The following is a 16,250-nucleotide window of genomic DNA, read 5'->3' on the forward strand; positions in this document are numbered from 1 at the left end:
TAATACTACATTTGTAAGTTCAACTTTCATTATAAAGAGATTGCACTACAGTACTTGTATTAGGTGAATTGAAATATACTATTTCTTTTGTTTTTTACATTGCAAATATTTGTAATAAAAATAAATATAAAGTGAGCACTGTACACTTTGTATTCTGTGTTGTAATTGAAATCAATATATTTGAAAATGTAGAAAACATTCACAATATTTAAATGGTATTCTATTGTTTAACAGTGCGATTAATCATGATTAATTTTTAATCACTATATATTTGCATAGGTTTGAAATATTAGTTTATTATTCATAATTTACTTATTGATATTTAAGGTAAGGGGTCACAATTTTTTGAAGTTTTAGCATGGGGGGGTCACAATTTTTTTTTAAGTCCAAAGGGGGTCGCCAGCACAAAAAGATTGAGATACGCTGTGTTGAAGATATTATTTAATGGATATATGATTTTTAGTTCTCTGTGGTGAGGGCAAGAATTCAACAGTTTTATAAGGAGAAAAACACCTTGGGTGAAATTTTGGCTCCTTGGAAGTCAATGGCAAAACTCGCATTGGCTTCCATGGGGCCAGGATTTCACCCTGTGTTTAAAAATCTTGCTTTAGGTTGCTAGTAAATTTGTAACTTAAAGCAAGATTTCTTAAACACAGTATTTGACTCCTTATAAAATGATTATAAATTAGTAACTTAATCTTTCTTTCCTTGAATTTAATTTTTTGTGGGAGATGTAACATAAGCTAACAGTAGCTGAGAACAAAACATTTTCATTCCTGTCCAGAGGAGAGCTAACAAATGTTACAAGGCATGCCTCTAGAACCTTGGTTGCAAATGTATGTGTAGATGCTTGACGTATTAGTGACTAATCACTCTATTTAACTTGCGAGTATTTTCCAGTATAGAGAAGGCAAATGTATCTTAATGCTAGTCTGAAAGGGTCCATTTTTATAAGTGACAATCACTTTGCCTGTTGAGTTCTGGCTATTCTGCCAATACTGCCAGACCCTTCCCCATTATAAAATATATTGACAAACTTTTGTGTGTGTGGTGATAAATCAATGGATGAATTTTTACATTTCAGGCTTGGTTTTTAACTATCCATGCAATTACATTCTTTTAAGTATAGGTCTGTCCTGAAAGTCTTCACTAAAATAACTTACTTACAAATTTAAATTGTACTTTACTTTTTTGCCTGAGTAACTCTTAAAGTTGCTAGAATAAGTAATTTTGCTGATTTTTATTTTTTATTTTTTTTAAGAATTTCCAGAACAGAAGTTGTTTGCTGCTCTGTTAATCAAATGTGTTGTACAACTGGAGCTTATTCAGACTATCGACAACATTGTGTTCTTCCCAGCAACCAGCAAAAAAGAAGATGCAGAGAATCTAGCAGCAGCACAAGTAAGTTTGAGTGGTTGGTGTTAGCCTTTTGGGAAGATTTTCACTGGTAGATTAAGTTCCATAAGCTCTTGCGACTTCAGTCAACTAATAGTTTCTTAGAACAATTACATAATTTCCAACAAAGCAACCAAAGTGTCTGTTAAACCTTACATTAATTCAGCCTTCCCCCCACAGAGGCAGACCACTTTGTGGAGGCTTAAATTTAGATATTACTAGTGTGTGATGAAATTTCCTTACCTCGTATGTGTTGTTACTTGTTTGTTTGTTCTATCCAGATCTAAGTTTAAGTGTGTGTATGGCTAGAAATAAGGTAAGGGGCATAATTCATAGTGTCTGTCTTTAAAAGAGAAATTATAGAACAATAAAATTTCAACAGCCTTTTGCCCGTGAGTTGGCATAATTGGTTGTTAATGACTGATATCACAAAGCTTCACTGCCATGACCAACAATCAGTAGTCAGTACTGTTCTGAGTCTGACTGTTCTAAGTCTGTTTTTTAAAGAGAGATGCAGTAGACTTCGATGTTCATGTGGACACACAAGATCAAGGAATGTATCGTTTTCTAACATCGCAACAGCTTTTCAAACTGCTGGACTGTTTGCTGGAATCTCACAGATTTGCTAAAGCTTTTAATTCAAACAATGAACAAAGAACTGCTCTCTGGAAAGCAGGTGGGTCACCTCCATTTAGAAAAATATTTGAGAAAACAATGTTACTGTGTTTTGAACCGAATCAGTTGCGTGTTTTGAGCTGATTCCCTTGCTATATCACCTTAGGGAGCCACCCGCATAGTGAATTAGCCTTAGCTATAGGTATATTAGTCATAGAGCTCAATGGAGATTCTTTTCTGGTTGGTTACTTAAATATCTGACATTTCTTTTCCTTTAAAATAAACTTTCCTTTCAGAAAAGGAAAAAGATAAAATAAAAATGTGTGATAGTTTAGTTTTGGTTTATAACATTAGCAACATAGGCGCCGACTCCGTGGGTGCTCCAGGGTTGGAGCACCCATGGAGAAAAAATGGTGGGTGCTGAGCACCCAGCAGCAGCCCCCCAATCAGTTTCCCCCCCAGCGTCTCCTGCCTGCTGGTGGGCCCCGCAAATCAACTCCTCCCACTCCCTCCCCGCACCTCCTGCCTGCCGCGAACAGCTGGCAAATGATTATGGTAGTAGACAGAGACCCCAAATAGCAGCACTGCCCTATGGCGCTACCTGCTGCAAGATCTAAATAAATGGGTAATTTGTAGTGGCCACTTACTGGCAAACAAGCATTTTTAAAAGATAAAAGTACAAAGGGAAAGTTCAAGATGAAAGTAAGTAACAAATTTAAATGTATTCCTTACATTTCTCCAGGTTTTAAAGGCAAATCAAAGCCCAATCTTTTGAAACAGGAGACTAGTAGCCTGGCGTGTGGGTTGCGCATTCTTTTCCGCATGTACATGGATGAAAGCCGCACCGGTGCATGGGATGAAGTCCAGCAAAGACTACTGAAGTAAGATCATTGCAATAGCTGTAACATTAAAATATATATTTAAACATGAAACACATTAATGTGCTCTCTGATTTGCTATACGTACAGTTGTTAACGTTTATATAGTGTTAAAGGAAATAGTACAATGAAAGTTACAGCTAAAACGCCTGATGTGGTGTAGAAGAGTGCAATTCTTCTGATCTTCTCCGCTCTCTCCCTGCCCTGTCCATAAAACCTTGCAAAAGTGGCAGAACATAGGGTGGTGTCAGCCTTACCTCTGGTGTGTTCCATGTGGGGGTGGGGCGGGGAATTTCCTTTGCTCCTAAAGTTTTTGTTGCTGTTTGTTAAAGAGGGACAGGAGGTCAACTTTTCACATGAATCTGAGAATAGACACCATTTTTCTTTGAGAATTCACTACCTACTCTCACTTGTAGGAAATGACCCAGGTGCCACTGAGCTTCAGGAACCTACTGACACACACAGTGCCTCTTGGGGGTATTGGTTATTAATTATTCTGAACTCTCATATTTGTTGGAAGAAAAATTTTAGTCTACAAAACCCTTTCAAGTGACTGAACAATATAGGACTTAAATACAGTGGTGATAGCACTCAGATTTACAGACTATACAGTGACTCTGAAAGACTGATAAATCTGTGTGAGGTTTGTTATCACATCCAGAAATTATATGAAATATAGAAGTACTTTAAGTATCTTTCTACTTCTATAATTTTCTAACACCTCTGAGAGAGCCTGCTACTACTGTTTTGTGTAATATATTTGAAGAAAATTTGATAGGCCTGAGCATGTTAGCACTGGCTGGGGCAGGCACCTCACTTTGCCAGGCCAGTTCAATCCTGATTGGCAGCATCCCTGATATTACAGTCCTAGGACTGGTAAAAGTACCAGTTGTGCAAAACTACAACAGGGATGGGGGTTGAGATTCTCTCCCCTACTTACATTTTTTAGGGCACTTCTCCTTTATTTTGGCTAATGAGGCTTACACTCCCTTTCCCAAAATGGGTGCTATTCTGGCCAGGGGCTCGTTCAGTATTGATTATGGTTACAATAGCATTTGCAAACACTTTGTTACCTTCTGTAATTTTATGTTCTCTATAGTGTCTGCAGTGAAGCTCTAAGTTACTTCCTTACTCTTACATCAGAAAGTCACCGGGAAGCCTGGACTAATCTACTACTCTTATTCTTGACTAAGGTCCTCAAGATAAGTGATGAAAGGGTAAGTATTTGCATAAAAGATACTTTAAAATAAAATAAGCAGTACTGCAAATAAGAACTGGTTCCAAATTTTATTATGTGAACACTGGTATGCTCAAAAAACTTTGAAAACATGAAGCCAAAAAAGTACTAAGATGATATATTGGCTTTGTAGTTATAGACCTTTAAATGTTCGTGCTGCTTTACAGACAATTGAGAAAATGTCCTGCCCTTAGGAACTTGCTGTCTAATTTGAGACAGTACATGAGGGATGATGACAGACACTAGAGAGGAGGATGAGGATGGCAGGGAGGACGAGCATACTGTGATGAAATAACATGAAGACATGATACGTCTGCCTTGAGGACTGTCTTTAAAAGTTGCTTCCCACAAACAGCTACTATGAGGGAAGGATTAGTGGTTAATAAATACGTTCTTTTTCTAATTCTTCCCATAACGCCCAGTCCCTGTATACTCCTATGCTATGTGTAATAATGAATTTTGGAATGAATCTTCTGGACAAATTAGAATGTTTCAGCAATTGTACAGCAAGTAATTATTGTACTTTCATCTGAGACCTCCGCGGCCCCCACACCCCACTAAACTTCCTTTGGTTTAGTAAAATTTGATGCCATGCGGCAGATGTTAGCTGACAAGGTGCACAAATCTTAAGTGGAAAAGGAAAAACCCCTTCTTTCTCAGAATGAGCAATAGTTTAACAAAAAGTGTAGATACAGTATATAGCCACTGCAGGATACCTCAAAATACGTCACATACAATGAGCCTTCGTCCAGCAGCCTGATTATAAAATTGTTTGTACTTGAACTCCATTAACATTTGTCATCATTTTGTGTCTGTGTCTCACCTTGATGCATAGTATTGAAATCCTACACTCTAAAGAACAGGCTTATGAAGGTTGATGTATAATAGAATAACTTTATTTTTTTTCCCCTCAGTTCAAAGCTCATGCCTCATTCTACTACCCTCTCTTGTGTGAAATTATGCAGTTTGACCTAATTCCTGAACTTCGAGCTGTTCTGCGAAGGTTTTTCCTGCGGATTGGTTTAGTTTTTCAGATATCCCAACCACCAGAGCAGGAGCCTGGAACAAACAAGCAGTAGCAAGCGCTGACTGAATATTGCTCTGTTACGAGATTACATCCCTTGGCTATTTAAAAGGACCTGGTAGCTGAGGCTTTGTCTGGATAGCCATAAAAACGGTTTCTTTGTATGGCAACATGTATCTAAGGGTTAATGGTACAGATACTTACAGCTGTAATTCAGGCTTGTAACACTCCAGTTCCTTTCAGTTTTCTGATGGATTATCTCTATTGGTTCTCTTTCCTGGCTCATGTTGAGCATAGAGCCAGTTTTTAGCACGGTCCTGTTGTCAGCATGGGCTACGATATCCTTTACTGTCCTAGATAGCAGTATAGCAACAGATGTTTATGGCGGGTGTGAAATTAAAACGTACCCAAAGAACTATATATGTAAAGGTTTGAACTTCTGTCAGAAGTACAACTCAGGAGAGCTGGATTTTGAAGGATAAAATGTTTATAGTGAAAAAAGAATGGAAAATTATTGTTCATGGTAAAAGGTATTTAGCAACTGTGTCTGATATTCTTACTCTTAAAATTTTTTGCACACTCAGGCGGTCTGAGATATTGGTAATCATCCTTCTGTGAAAAATGTACAGAGATGCAGGTCTGTAATATAAATTATTAAACACTATACAGTTCTTCCTGCATTGTTTTGTTTCTGTATTTTCTTATTGATTTGCTAAAAACCCATAACATTTTATGGTTTACCAAATGCACTAGAAGTTTGGGTTTATTTTTTTGAGTTACGATTTTTGTTTTGTTGTAGCCCAAAAGTTAGTGTTGCTGAATTTTGTCAAGAACAGAGGTAGAAAATCTCACGACTGACATAACTACCTGTAATATACTTGTTTTAGGGCTTTTAAATATAAAGAGCCATTGAAATATGATGATCCTTCAAGGACTGGAACTTGAATCACTGCAAACAGTCTAGGTTGTGTCTGCTGTCACTTTTTGTTTGTTTGATGTAGATTTCACTCTATGTACAGAATTTAATGTTGAATATATTAAAGTAACAAATCTGGCATGGTTTGGGGATGGTTAAATTTATTGGAAATGTATTCATACTGTGAATTGTGCCCTGATGGTTAAGACAAGATTGTCAAGCATTCTGTATTACAGTGGATGTAGAAAATTTTTTCAGATGGACAAAATGTATATGGTACAGATATGTAAAGTTTTCTATGTAAAAATTCTGTACAACTTTCTGTACAATATTGGTTCTCATCTGGCATATTCTAATCAGGTTATAGGTCAATAAAGTTTTTGAATTCTTTCATCAGTGCAATCAAACCAGTGTAATCTGCACCTACTTGTTTCACTGTTTCCTTGACATTTCATGCTCTTCATTCTGTTTTTAACAAATGAAGCTAAATATACTGAACTTCTAAGAAATAATATGATCACTCTGAGTGGGAGTGGGGATGCAGCCAGGAGCATAGCTTCAGCCTTTGGGGGTTTTAATGGCTTGTTTCCCTCTGGTATAAGGCTGGCTTTTTTCCCTGTGGGGATGGGTTAGAGTGGAAGGAGGCACTCAAAATGAACAAGGGCATGTGTTTGGTAGTTGGATAAAGAGAAATACACATTATGGTTGTCTGTCTTTCTTGCCTCTGAGGATATGTCCATTGTGACAGGTTGGATCACAGAAACCCCCTGGGGGCTGCCAACTGTTGTGCCAAGACTACTTCTGCCCCTGCTTTCCCTGCCAGCTTGGGACTACAGCACCCTGTCTTGTTGAGCCAGACACGCCAGTCTGCTGCAACACAGACCCAGGGTCTGAAACACGTGTCCCAAAGCTGCAGACTTAACTGAAAGCAACTTAAGAAGTGTTCCTGTCTTTAACACTCAGATGCTCCACTCCCAATGGGGTTGCCTCTCCCCCCCAGGTATTAATACATACTCTGGGTTTTTTTATAGGCAGCAGCCATTGTTTACATGCTACCCTGAAGGTCCTCAGGTAGACTTCTTATGTGGATTGGAGCCTTCCAAGATTCATTGTCCTTAAGTGGACACTCACTTTGCACATTCCTTTCTCAAGAAGCTGACCAAATGCTTTACTAAGGTTACTTAGAAATCAAGCAACTACACAGCCAATATTCATAACTTCAAACACAAAAATGATACATGCATACAAATAGGAGGAATAGATTCCGTAGATCATAACCTTTACAGAGATATGTTACATGGCATATGTAGCATAAAACATATTCCAGTTATGTCATATATACATTCATAAGCATATTTCCATAAAGCATTGGGGGTGCGCCATCACATCCATATTACAGTATGTAGCTGTGTCCTAACTCATGTGCAAGCAGACAAGTACTAGCTAAGCTCTTCTCCCAGCATCCATGGTGCAGCACCACATGACCCATACCTAATTGTACATGTATCCACACTGGTGAAACAGTTACAGAGAGTAGGCTCTAGGTTTTTGGGGTATATCCCAGATTATCTCATTAACTGAAGATGCTCTAGGACTTAGTTTATTATGGAAGTGGTTTTAGCCCATCAACACTTCTAAACTTCCTGCTCTACATGTTTCTCATCTGTTCATTCTATGTGGGGCCAAGTCATGGATCCAGCATGATCCTTGGATAAGCTGTTGTTGCTTGTGCCTGACCTGCTTATGCAGCAGGACTGATGTTCTGCAAGATTGTGGATGACATTTCAGGGGCAGGACTCAGAATCCCCTCAATTGCTGCAGTTTATGTAGATCAACGCTTCTGGTGCAGGACAACTAGCACACCAGGATGGGATGACCAACAGTGAGGCCAGAAGTTCTACAGTAGGAAATACTTTCATGGAGCAGTGAAATGAGGCAGGCAATGCTGTTCCAGAAGCAGGTTGCTGTTGCCATCTACAAACTCCCCACCCCAGTCTGTTACAGGTACATAGCTAAGCTGTGGGGGTTATGGAGGTTTGAGGCAATTAATACTGTGCTTTACCCATGGGTTGTAGGTATAAATAAATAGCTTGCAGAGAATGGAGTGCTAACCATAAGGATCAAGTGAATATCGACCCAAAGGATTACTACAACAGTGTTCTGCAGAGCTTGGTCAGCCATAGAGGCAGGTTCATGAACACCAACCTGGGATGTACTGGAAAAGTGCACGATGCCAGGGTGCTGAAAGCTTGTGGTTACCTTTCCTCCCCCTCATTGATATGATCATCAATGGGTCTGGGCCCACTGTTAGGGGATGAGAGCCTACCTCCCCTCCTCACATCTGCTGCCATGGCTCATGAAACTCTGCCTTGACCACAGAGCACCTGGCAAAAAGGGTTAATTGCATACTTAGCAGTTGCAGGATGATGAAAAGGGTTTTGTAGTCAGTGCTATCTGTACTGTTGGGGGATGCTGCACTCTGCACATCTAAAGATAAAGGCAAGAATTTTCACATGGTATGAGCTCATGTATTTTCTGTAGCAGGCCTACAAACTATCAGAGGGCCAAGTGCATCTCATCAGTCGGATTGGAGTCCAAGTCAGCATGAGAAAGGAGGGATGCCTTGTGTGCCCACATACTTGCAGCACAGGGTGAGGGGAATGAGGTGATATGTGTTCTGCTGTATACATGTTCATTTATTTGGTTACCACTGCTATTGGTTTTATATGATTACAAGAATGTGACACTTTTGGGAAAGAATGAAGAGTCAGACAGGTGCCAAGCACTCACCCACAAAGGTACTGTACAGTCAAATCAACTAATTAATATAGCCCCTGAAGACATACCTGGTGTATTCTGTCCATCAATAACTACTTACAAGTGTGTAAAATAATATAAATAACTGAAGGCCACGCTCCAGTCTCGCTGGCTGTGGAACAGAATGCCTCCTGGTCTCTTTCCACCTCTGGTTGTTGGGGGGTGTAGTGCACAGGATACATCTATCTCTTTTAGTTTGTGGACTTGTTCCCAGCCCACCTAGCTCCTGAACTTTCCAGTAGCTGCATGGGTGATGGTACTGAAGGCTGCAGCCTAGGGGGGATCTGGGCCTGAGGCCTAGTCCTCTGTTCAGTTTGAGGAAAACCACTATCATTATCTTCCTTCACTTTTGGCCACTCCAGGTCATCTGTGACCCTCTTCCTTTTCCCATCCTGGTTGAGGATCCTATGGAAGTGCCTGGCCAAGAAAATGAACCTGCACAATTTTTCATTGGGTGATGGGGTAAAAATTGAAAGATTTGTACAGCACCTAGCACAATAGGTTTCTGGGCTATGACTATGGGTCCTAGACCCCAATAACTCCCCTCCCCCTTTTACATGCTGTAATCAGGCAGCGCCACAGTTTGATACTGTTATCAATATGGTATGCTTTTCTACTATCTGTATACACTGCTTATTCACACGCTCCTTCTTGCAATGTATCCTGACCAAAGATACCCCATGGTAAGAATTTCAGATTTAATTAGTTTTTAAAATTTTGCCCTACACCCCTCCTCCAAAAAACATGTCCCAATCAGATCAGGGGCCTGGTATCAGTACTGGTTTCAACATTAGTTCAGGCTGGAGAAGGCTTTGGGATATTACTGGTCTGGAATTCAGACTGCAAGGACTAAATTTTCCAGGCTACTATTGGAATCCCGTCTATGCAAAGGAGCTTTTCATCAAGTGGGAACTAAACACAGTCTTAAGGAATCAAGAGGACTGGCAAGCTACCACTGGAGTAGTTGGAAGTCTGCCCTACATAGAAACTATCTGTCTTGAGTTTCTTCTGCATGAAAAATTCTCAAACAGCACCGGCTAGGAGTGAGGGAAGATTTAAGCAAACACTAACAGGATGCTGAACGAGAATGCAGAAGGTTGCAAATAAGCACAACTGACTTCCTCCCCTTCCCTGTGCCCCAATCTGGACAGCATGCTACTGACAGTCTACAAGGGACTTTTCTACTTAATTCAGCCACTGGGTCTTAAATCATGCAGTCTGAGATAATATTGTAATGCTAGTAAAGATCTACCTACCATTCCTCTGCTATGCCAGTTACAAAGACAGCAGTATATGTGCTAGTCCAGTCTGTAATCCTGCATCTTTTTAAAAAATGCCAAGGTAGTAACAATCTGTTTTGTGTTTACATTTTTCTCCCCTGGCTGGCTTTCATTCAGGGTCACATTGGGAGGTGCAGCAGTGGCACCAGGAAAATGTTGCGACTTCCACCCTCAACTGAAGCAAAACCTATCACACTGCATGTAATCTTCATAAGTCATAATGCAGAAATCCCTCCCCCACCTCTGCTACAATTTCCCCTATGGTAATAATGAAGATGGCAGATGCCACTTTGCCTAGCTGTGGATGCAGGTCCTGCTGCTGCTCCCCTCGCTCTCACTCCAGGTTGTTTTCTGGGCCCATCCCTGAACGAGTCCTAGCAAAACTGACCCAGGATGCACACAAGCCCATCTGGCCACAGGGGCTGCTCCTGAGCTATCAGCACTGGTCTGTTCCTCAGAATCCACCTTCTCTTCTGGTGCAATCCCTCTCCCTCTGGTCTCATCATCAAGATCATCTACATTCAAAAGTATGTCATGCAGGCCTCTGGGCTCAGGGCAATCATGAGCAACTGCTCAAACTCCTCTTAAGGCCAGATAGCAGGGGAATTCCAGGAACTGTTGTTGGCATCCTTTAGCTTTGCATTAGAGGGTCTTTAAGTGTTTGAGGTGCTCCCTGCACTGCACACCAGTTCAGTTTATCCCCACCTGCATATTTCCAACGCTTCTCCCAAAATCATGCTGCTTGCTGTACTTACGCCACAAGTTAGCGAGAGCCTTGGCATGCGCCTCCAACTGGCTAGCAGCACACCAGGTGCTGGACATCTTCTAATGGTGTTTTGCAGAGCTGTGCGGAACTGAAGTGTTAAACACCAACCAAGTAGCTTCCGGTAGAGATGGGATGAAAAGGAATTGTTGGAGGACTATCACAGCAAGCTCAGAACAAAAGCTTTAGCAGTCTCCATGCTGCAAAGTTGTTGGGTAGAACAGTTCAAAATGAAACATGCTGTTGCTCCATAGCATAGACCTACCTAGGGCTACTTCTGTGCTATGACCTAGGGGTGCGATTCCCAGCTCACACACATATACTACTCATGGTAGCTTGATGAGAGCTAGTGCAAGTATAAATAGTAGTGTAGCTGCAGTACTAGCGGTGGCACGGCTTAGCCATGCTAAGTACAAACCTCCCTGAAACCAGTGGGTACATACACAGCCTTGCTGCCGCTGTCCATACTTGCATGGCTACACTACTCTTTATACTCGCACTAGCTTTCATTCAGCTAATAGGTGTATGGGAGCTGGGGATTCACACTCTAGCTCATAGTGTAGACATAGCCTTAGATTGGAAGCTCTTCAGGGTAGAAACTTCATAAATTACCTAAGACTGGTTGGGGACTTTAAGCACTCCTAGAACACCAAGAATAAACAACACCACAGTTTGGCTTGGAATTGGTGTCAAGGGTGTAGCTGGCTTAGAACTGGCAGCTAAGCCCTGTCCCCTCCCAATGCTCTGACAGGGAGCATGGGGGTGCACAGCAAGAGAAGCTCTTGCTGATTTCTTCAAAGGCAAAACTGACACCATCTGAGACGTCCTACCTCAATCCATGCCATCCCACCTGACCATACCTCTCTCTACCATTCTCTCTGCTGGTACTTAGTATGTGTTGGTTCTTCAAGTGCTTGCTCATGTCCATTCTCTGTTAGGTGTGTGCAGGCTGCATGCCCAGTCACTGCAGATTTTACCCTCTGTGGTATCCGTCAGGCCGGCTCTAGCACCTCTGCCACGTGCTCATGCACTGGTAATATGGGGTCAGGCCAGCTCCACCCCCCCTCAGTTCCTTCTTACCACCCACGACGGTCGCTGGAACAGGACAGTAAGGCAATTCTCAGCAGTTCTTGCTGTATCTTCAGTTTGTCTTCTTGGTAGTCAGTGTAAATAGTTAGCTGGACTCTTGCATCTGTCTAACGGAGCATCCTCCGCTCCTGGAGCTGGGCATGCCTCAGTCTCTGGGCTTCAAACCCCGTGCTGCCTGCAGCAAGCCCATGCCAGTGAGTGACCCACACTCCAGCTACTGAAGTGTCAAGAGCATTGTCAAATCTTCCACGAGTTCAAGCCTCGTACGAAGGAAGAGGACAAGGAGGCTAGGTTAAAGTCAATCCCGATGGAAGCTGCACCTAGACCGGTGTTGGAGACAAGCTGGTCGGACGTGGCACCGAGTACCTCAGTGTCAATACAGAGTGCTCCTCCTGTGGCACGGGACTCTTGGCACACAAAGCAGCAGTTCATGAGGGGACATTCCCTGATCTGAGGAAAAAGCATGGGGTGCTCTGCGTTGGGCCACTCCTCTGTCCCCCTCCATAAATTGCACAGTCAACTCTGCCCTACTCGCAGGCACCGTTGAGTCTGGTGCAGGGGGGACATTGTGGCGCCAGCAGGATCACGGTGCCATCCATCCTGGAGGTGTTCGTTGTGGACAGGGACTTACAGGTGCTCTCGGTACCACCATCGCCAGCAGAACAAGAGCCGGCACCGGCAGTGAAGACGAGCAGAAGGGAGCATGTTGCCACAAGTTCCTATTCGATAATGGGTCCTCCAGTACCATTCAGAGGGAAACCGACCTTGCTGATGTCAGCTAAGACTTCCGTGCTCCGGCACCATTTCCCCGACCCCCGTGGCACGGGCCAGTGGAATTGACAGGTACCGCTCCTCCATGGTCCCCGCAGGATGACTCGTCTAAGTTGGAGTCGTGCACCCAGCCAGCCATATGTTCCCATGGCTATTGGTGCCCAAGCGCATTATATTCCTTTACTGGATCCTGTTCCTGTTCTGTTTTCAGACAGTCTCTCCTACTTCAGCCCAGCGTGGGCCCTCATCACTTCGGACGGTTGGGTGCTGACTATGGTGGAGGAAGGTTACACTCTACAGTTTATTTCCACCTTTCCCTCTCACTCCCCATTCCCATCAGGGGACCCTTCTCACAAGCAACTTTTAGCCTAGGAGGTACAAGCCCTCCTCCGGGCAGTAGCCATGGAGGAGGTACCTCAGAGCTTGAGAGGGAAAGGGTTTTACTCCCGTTATTTCCTAATCCTGAAGGCCAAAGAGGATCTCAGACCCAACCTAGACCTGCGTTTCCTCAACCATTGTCTCAAGGAACTGAAGTTCCACATGGTCTCCCTGGCCTCCATTATTCCCTCCCTGGATCCAGGGGACTGGTACATCTCCCTCGACTTAAAAGATGCCTATTTTCACACCTCCATATTTTGGAGCCACAGAAGGTTTCTCAGGTTCATCGCGAACCAGACCCACTACCAGTTCACCATCCTCCCCTTTGGCCTGTCAGCAGCCCCTCAGTTTTCATGAAATGCATGATGGTAATGCCGGCCTACCTCAGGAGGCGAGGGGTGCAAGTCTACCCTTACCTTGACCGACTGGCTGATCAAGGGTTGGTCCGAGGCCCATGTGAGAGCCAGAATCCACCTGGTTCAAGCTACCCTCCGAGCACTGGGCCTGCTGATAAACGAGCATAAGTCAACGCTCATCCCCATTCAGAGGATAGTTTATTGGTGCAGTGCTCAATTCCACCCAGGCCAGAGCCTTCCTCCCAGCGGCCCACTTCCAGACAATGTCATCCCTGATATCACAGGTCAAGGCCCGCCCCATCATGACAGCCCGTTTCTGCCTCAGACGATTGGGTCGTATGGCCATGTGCACATAAGCAGTACAGCACACGAGACTATGCCTCAGAGCCCTTCAAGCATGACTGGCCTCAGCATACTCATCAATAGGTCACCATTTGGACTCTGGGCTTACAGTTCCCACCCAGGTCCTCATCTCTCTAGATTGGTAGAGGGACTCCCAGTTGGTAGGCTTTGGCGTTCCCTTCATTCCAGAACCCTCAGTATGACTAATCTTCGATGCATCCAAGTAGGTTGCGGGGCTCACTTTGAGCACCTCAGGACCCAAGGTCTGTGTTCCCAGGAGGAACTCTCCTTACATATAAATGTCAGAGAGCTCAGAGTGGTCTGCCCAGCATGCCAGGTGTTTTACCCCAGATTGCAGGCAAGGTTATGAGAGTCCTAATGGACAACATGGCAGCCATGTTTTACATCAACAGGCAGAGAGGGGCACGCTCTTTCCACATGTCAAGAGGCCATTTGCTTGTGGGAATTCTGTGTGAAGCACTTGATCCACCTTGAAACTTCTCACCTTCTGGGAGCCCAGAACAATCTGGCAGATCACCTCAGCAGATCTTTCTCCTCTCACCACGAGTGGTCCCTTCACCCCGATATAGCCAAGGCCATCTTCCAGTGGTGGGGGACTCCCCTTGTAGACCTGTTTGCAACCAAGCAAAATAGAAAGCATCAGTAGTTTTGCTCTCAATGTGGGCACAGCTCAGGCTCGCTCACACATGCTGTCCTGCTCCCTTGGACAAAGCACCTGTTCTATGCATTTCCCTCCATTCCTTTCATGCACAAAATCTTACTCCAAGTCAAGCGGAACAGAGCAAAGGTTATTCTTATAGCCCCAACATAGCCATGCCAGCACTGGTTCAACACATTATGGGGACCTGTCAGTAATGACCCCGATGCCACTCCCTCCCCACCTCTCCCAGACCTGATCTCACAAGATCACGGCCAACTGCTCCACCCAAACCTCAAGGCCCTCCACCTGACCGCGTGGAAGTTTCATTGTTAAACCCAGCAGAGCTGGCCTATTCGGAGCAAGTCCTCCAGGTATTACAGGTAGTAGGAAACCATCTACTAGAGTGACTTACCTTGCAAAGTCGAAGTGTTTCTCTGTGTGGTCATCCCAACGAGGCCTCTCACCTGCTAGGACACCTCTCCAGTCTGTGCTGGAGTATCTGCTTCATCTGAAACATTGGGGTGTACCCAATTTGTCTATTAAGGTACACCTAGTGGCCATCTCAGCATTCCACCCTCCAGTGGATGGTAGGTAGTTTTTTCCCCTCACGCAATGTCCATTCGCTTCCTCAGGGGCTTAGAGAGACTATACCCACAGATTTGTGAACCAATTCCCTTGTGAAATCTAAACCTGGTCCTTTCAAGACTTACAGGCCCTCCCTTTGAGCCGCTGGCATTGTGCCCCTTGTCGTACTTCTCCTGGAAGGTTGCTTTCCTGGTAGCGATTACCTCAGCCAGGAGGATCTCATATCAGGTCCCTTATGTCAGAAATCCAGTATACCATGTTCTTGAAGGATAAGGTTCAACTTCGCGCCTGCCCCATGATCCTCCTGAAGGTGATTTTACAGTTTCATAGTAATCAGGCCATCTTCCTGCTAATATTCTTTCTGAAACAACACAAGAATATGGAGGAGCAGCGTCTCCACATGTTGTACGTTAGGCATGCCCCGTCTATATAGAAAGGGCCAAACTGTTCCGCAAGTCCATGCAGCGCTTTGTGGTAATAGCAGACAGAATAAAAGGTGTGCCAGTTTCAGCCCAAAGGATTTCATGCTGGATCACTTCCTACATTCGCATGTGCTATGAGCAGGCAGCTGCCCCACCTCCTGCCCTCTTGACCGCCCACTTGACAAGAGCTCAAATTTTCTCAGCAGCATTTCTGGCCCAAGTCCCAATCCAGGATATTTGCAGAGCAGCAACCTGGTTGTCAGTATATACTTTTTCATCCCACTACACCATCGCTCAGCAGGCTAGAGACGATGAGGGGGTTGGTAGAGCAGTGTTGCAATCCGCATGTCCATGAACTGAGCCCGCCTCCTAAGGTATTGCTTGTGCATCACCTAATGTGGAATGGACAAGCACTCAAAGAAGAAAAAGCTTCTGTAACTGATGTTCTTCGAGATGTGCTGCTCATGTCCATTCCATGACCCACCCTTCTGCCCCTCTGTTGGAGTTAGCCAGAAAGAAGGAACCGAGAGGGTATGGAACTGGCTGGGCCCCTCAGTGCATGACTGCGTATCTCCAGAGGGTGCTAGAGCCAGCCCGACGGATACTGCTCAGGGAAAAATCTGCGGCGGATGTGTATGCAATGCACGCACACTTAATGTGGAATGGACATGAGCAACACATCTTGAAGAACAACAGTTACAAAAAGGTTAGTAACCTTTTT

The 16,250-nt window shown here is 43.9% G+C and overlaps 1 protein-coding gene across 5 annotated transcripts in view; it reads left to right on the forward strand.

Annotated features, from left to right (window-relative positions):
• Positions 1-5,204, forward strand: part of ARFGEF1 (ADP ribosylation factor guanine nucleotide exchange factor 1) — a 181,877-nt gene extending 176,673 nt beyond the window's left edge. For 3 of the 5 annotated variants that reach the window (XM_065397696.1, XM_065397695.1, XM_065397697.1), the window contains exons 35-39: positions 1,262-1,401; positions 1,903-2,071; positions 2,753-2,891; positions 3,988-4,105; positions 5,040-5,204. In XM_065397696.1, coding sequence (XP_065253768.1) covers positions 1,262-1,401; positions 1,903-2,071; positions 2,753-2,891; positions 3,988-4,105; positions 5,040-5,204 — 731 coding nt within the window. The remainder of the gene's footprint in view (positions 1-1,261; positions 1,402-1,902; positions 2,072-2,752; positions 2,892-3,987; positions 4,106-5,039) is intronic. The other 2 variants (XM_065397698.1, XM_065397700.1) reach the window with 1 other exon arrangement.
• Positions 5,205-16,250: the final 11,046 nt, after the last annotated feature.

This window comes from Emys orbicularis, chromosome 2 (genome assembly GCF_028017835.1).
Source record: "Emys orbicularis isolate rEmyOrb1 chromosome 2, rEmyOrb1.hap1, whole genome shotgun sequence".
Taxonomy (NCBI): Eukaryota; Metazoa; Chordata; order Testudines; family Emydidae; genus Emys; species Emys orbicularis.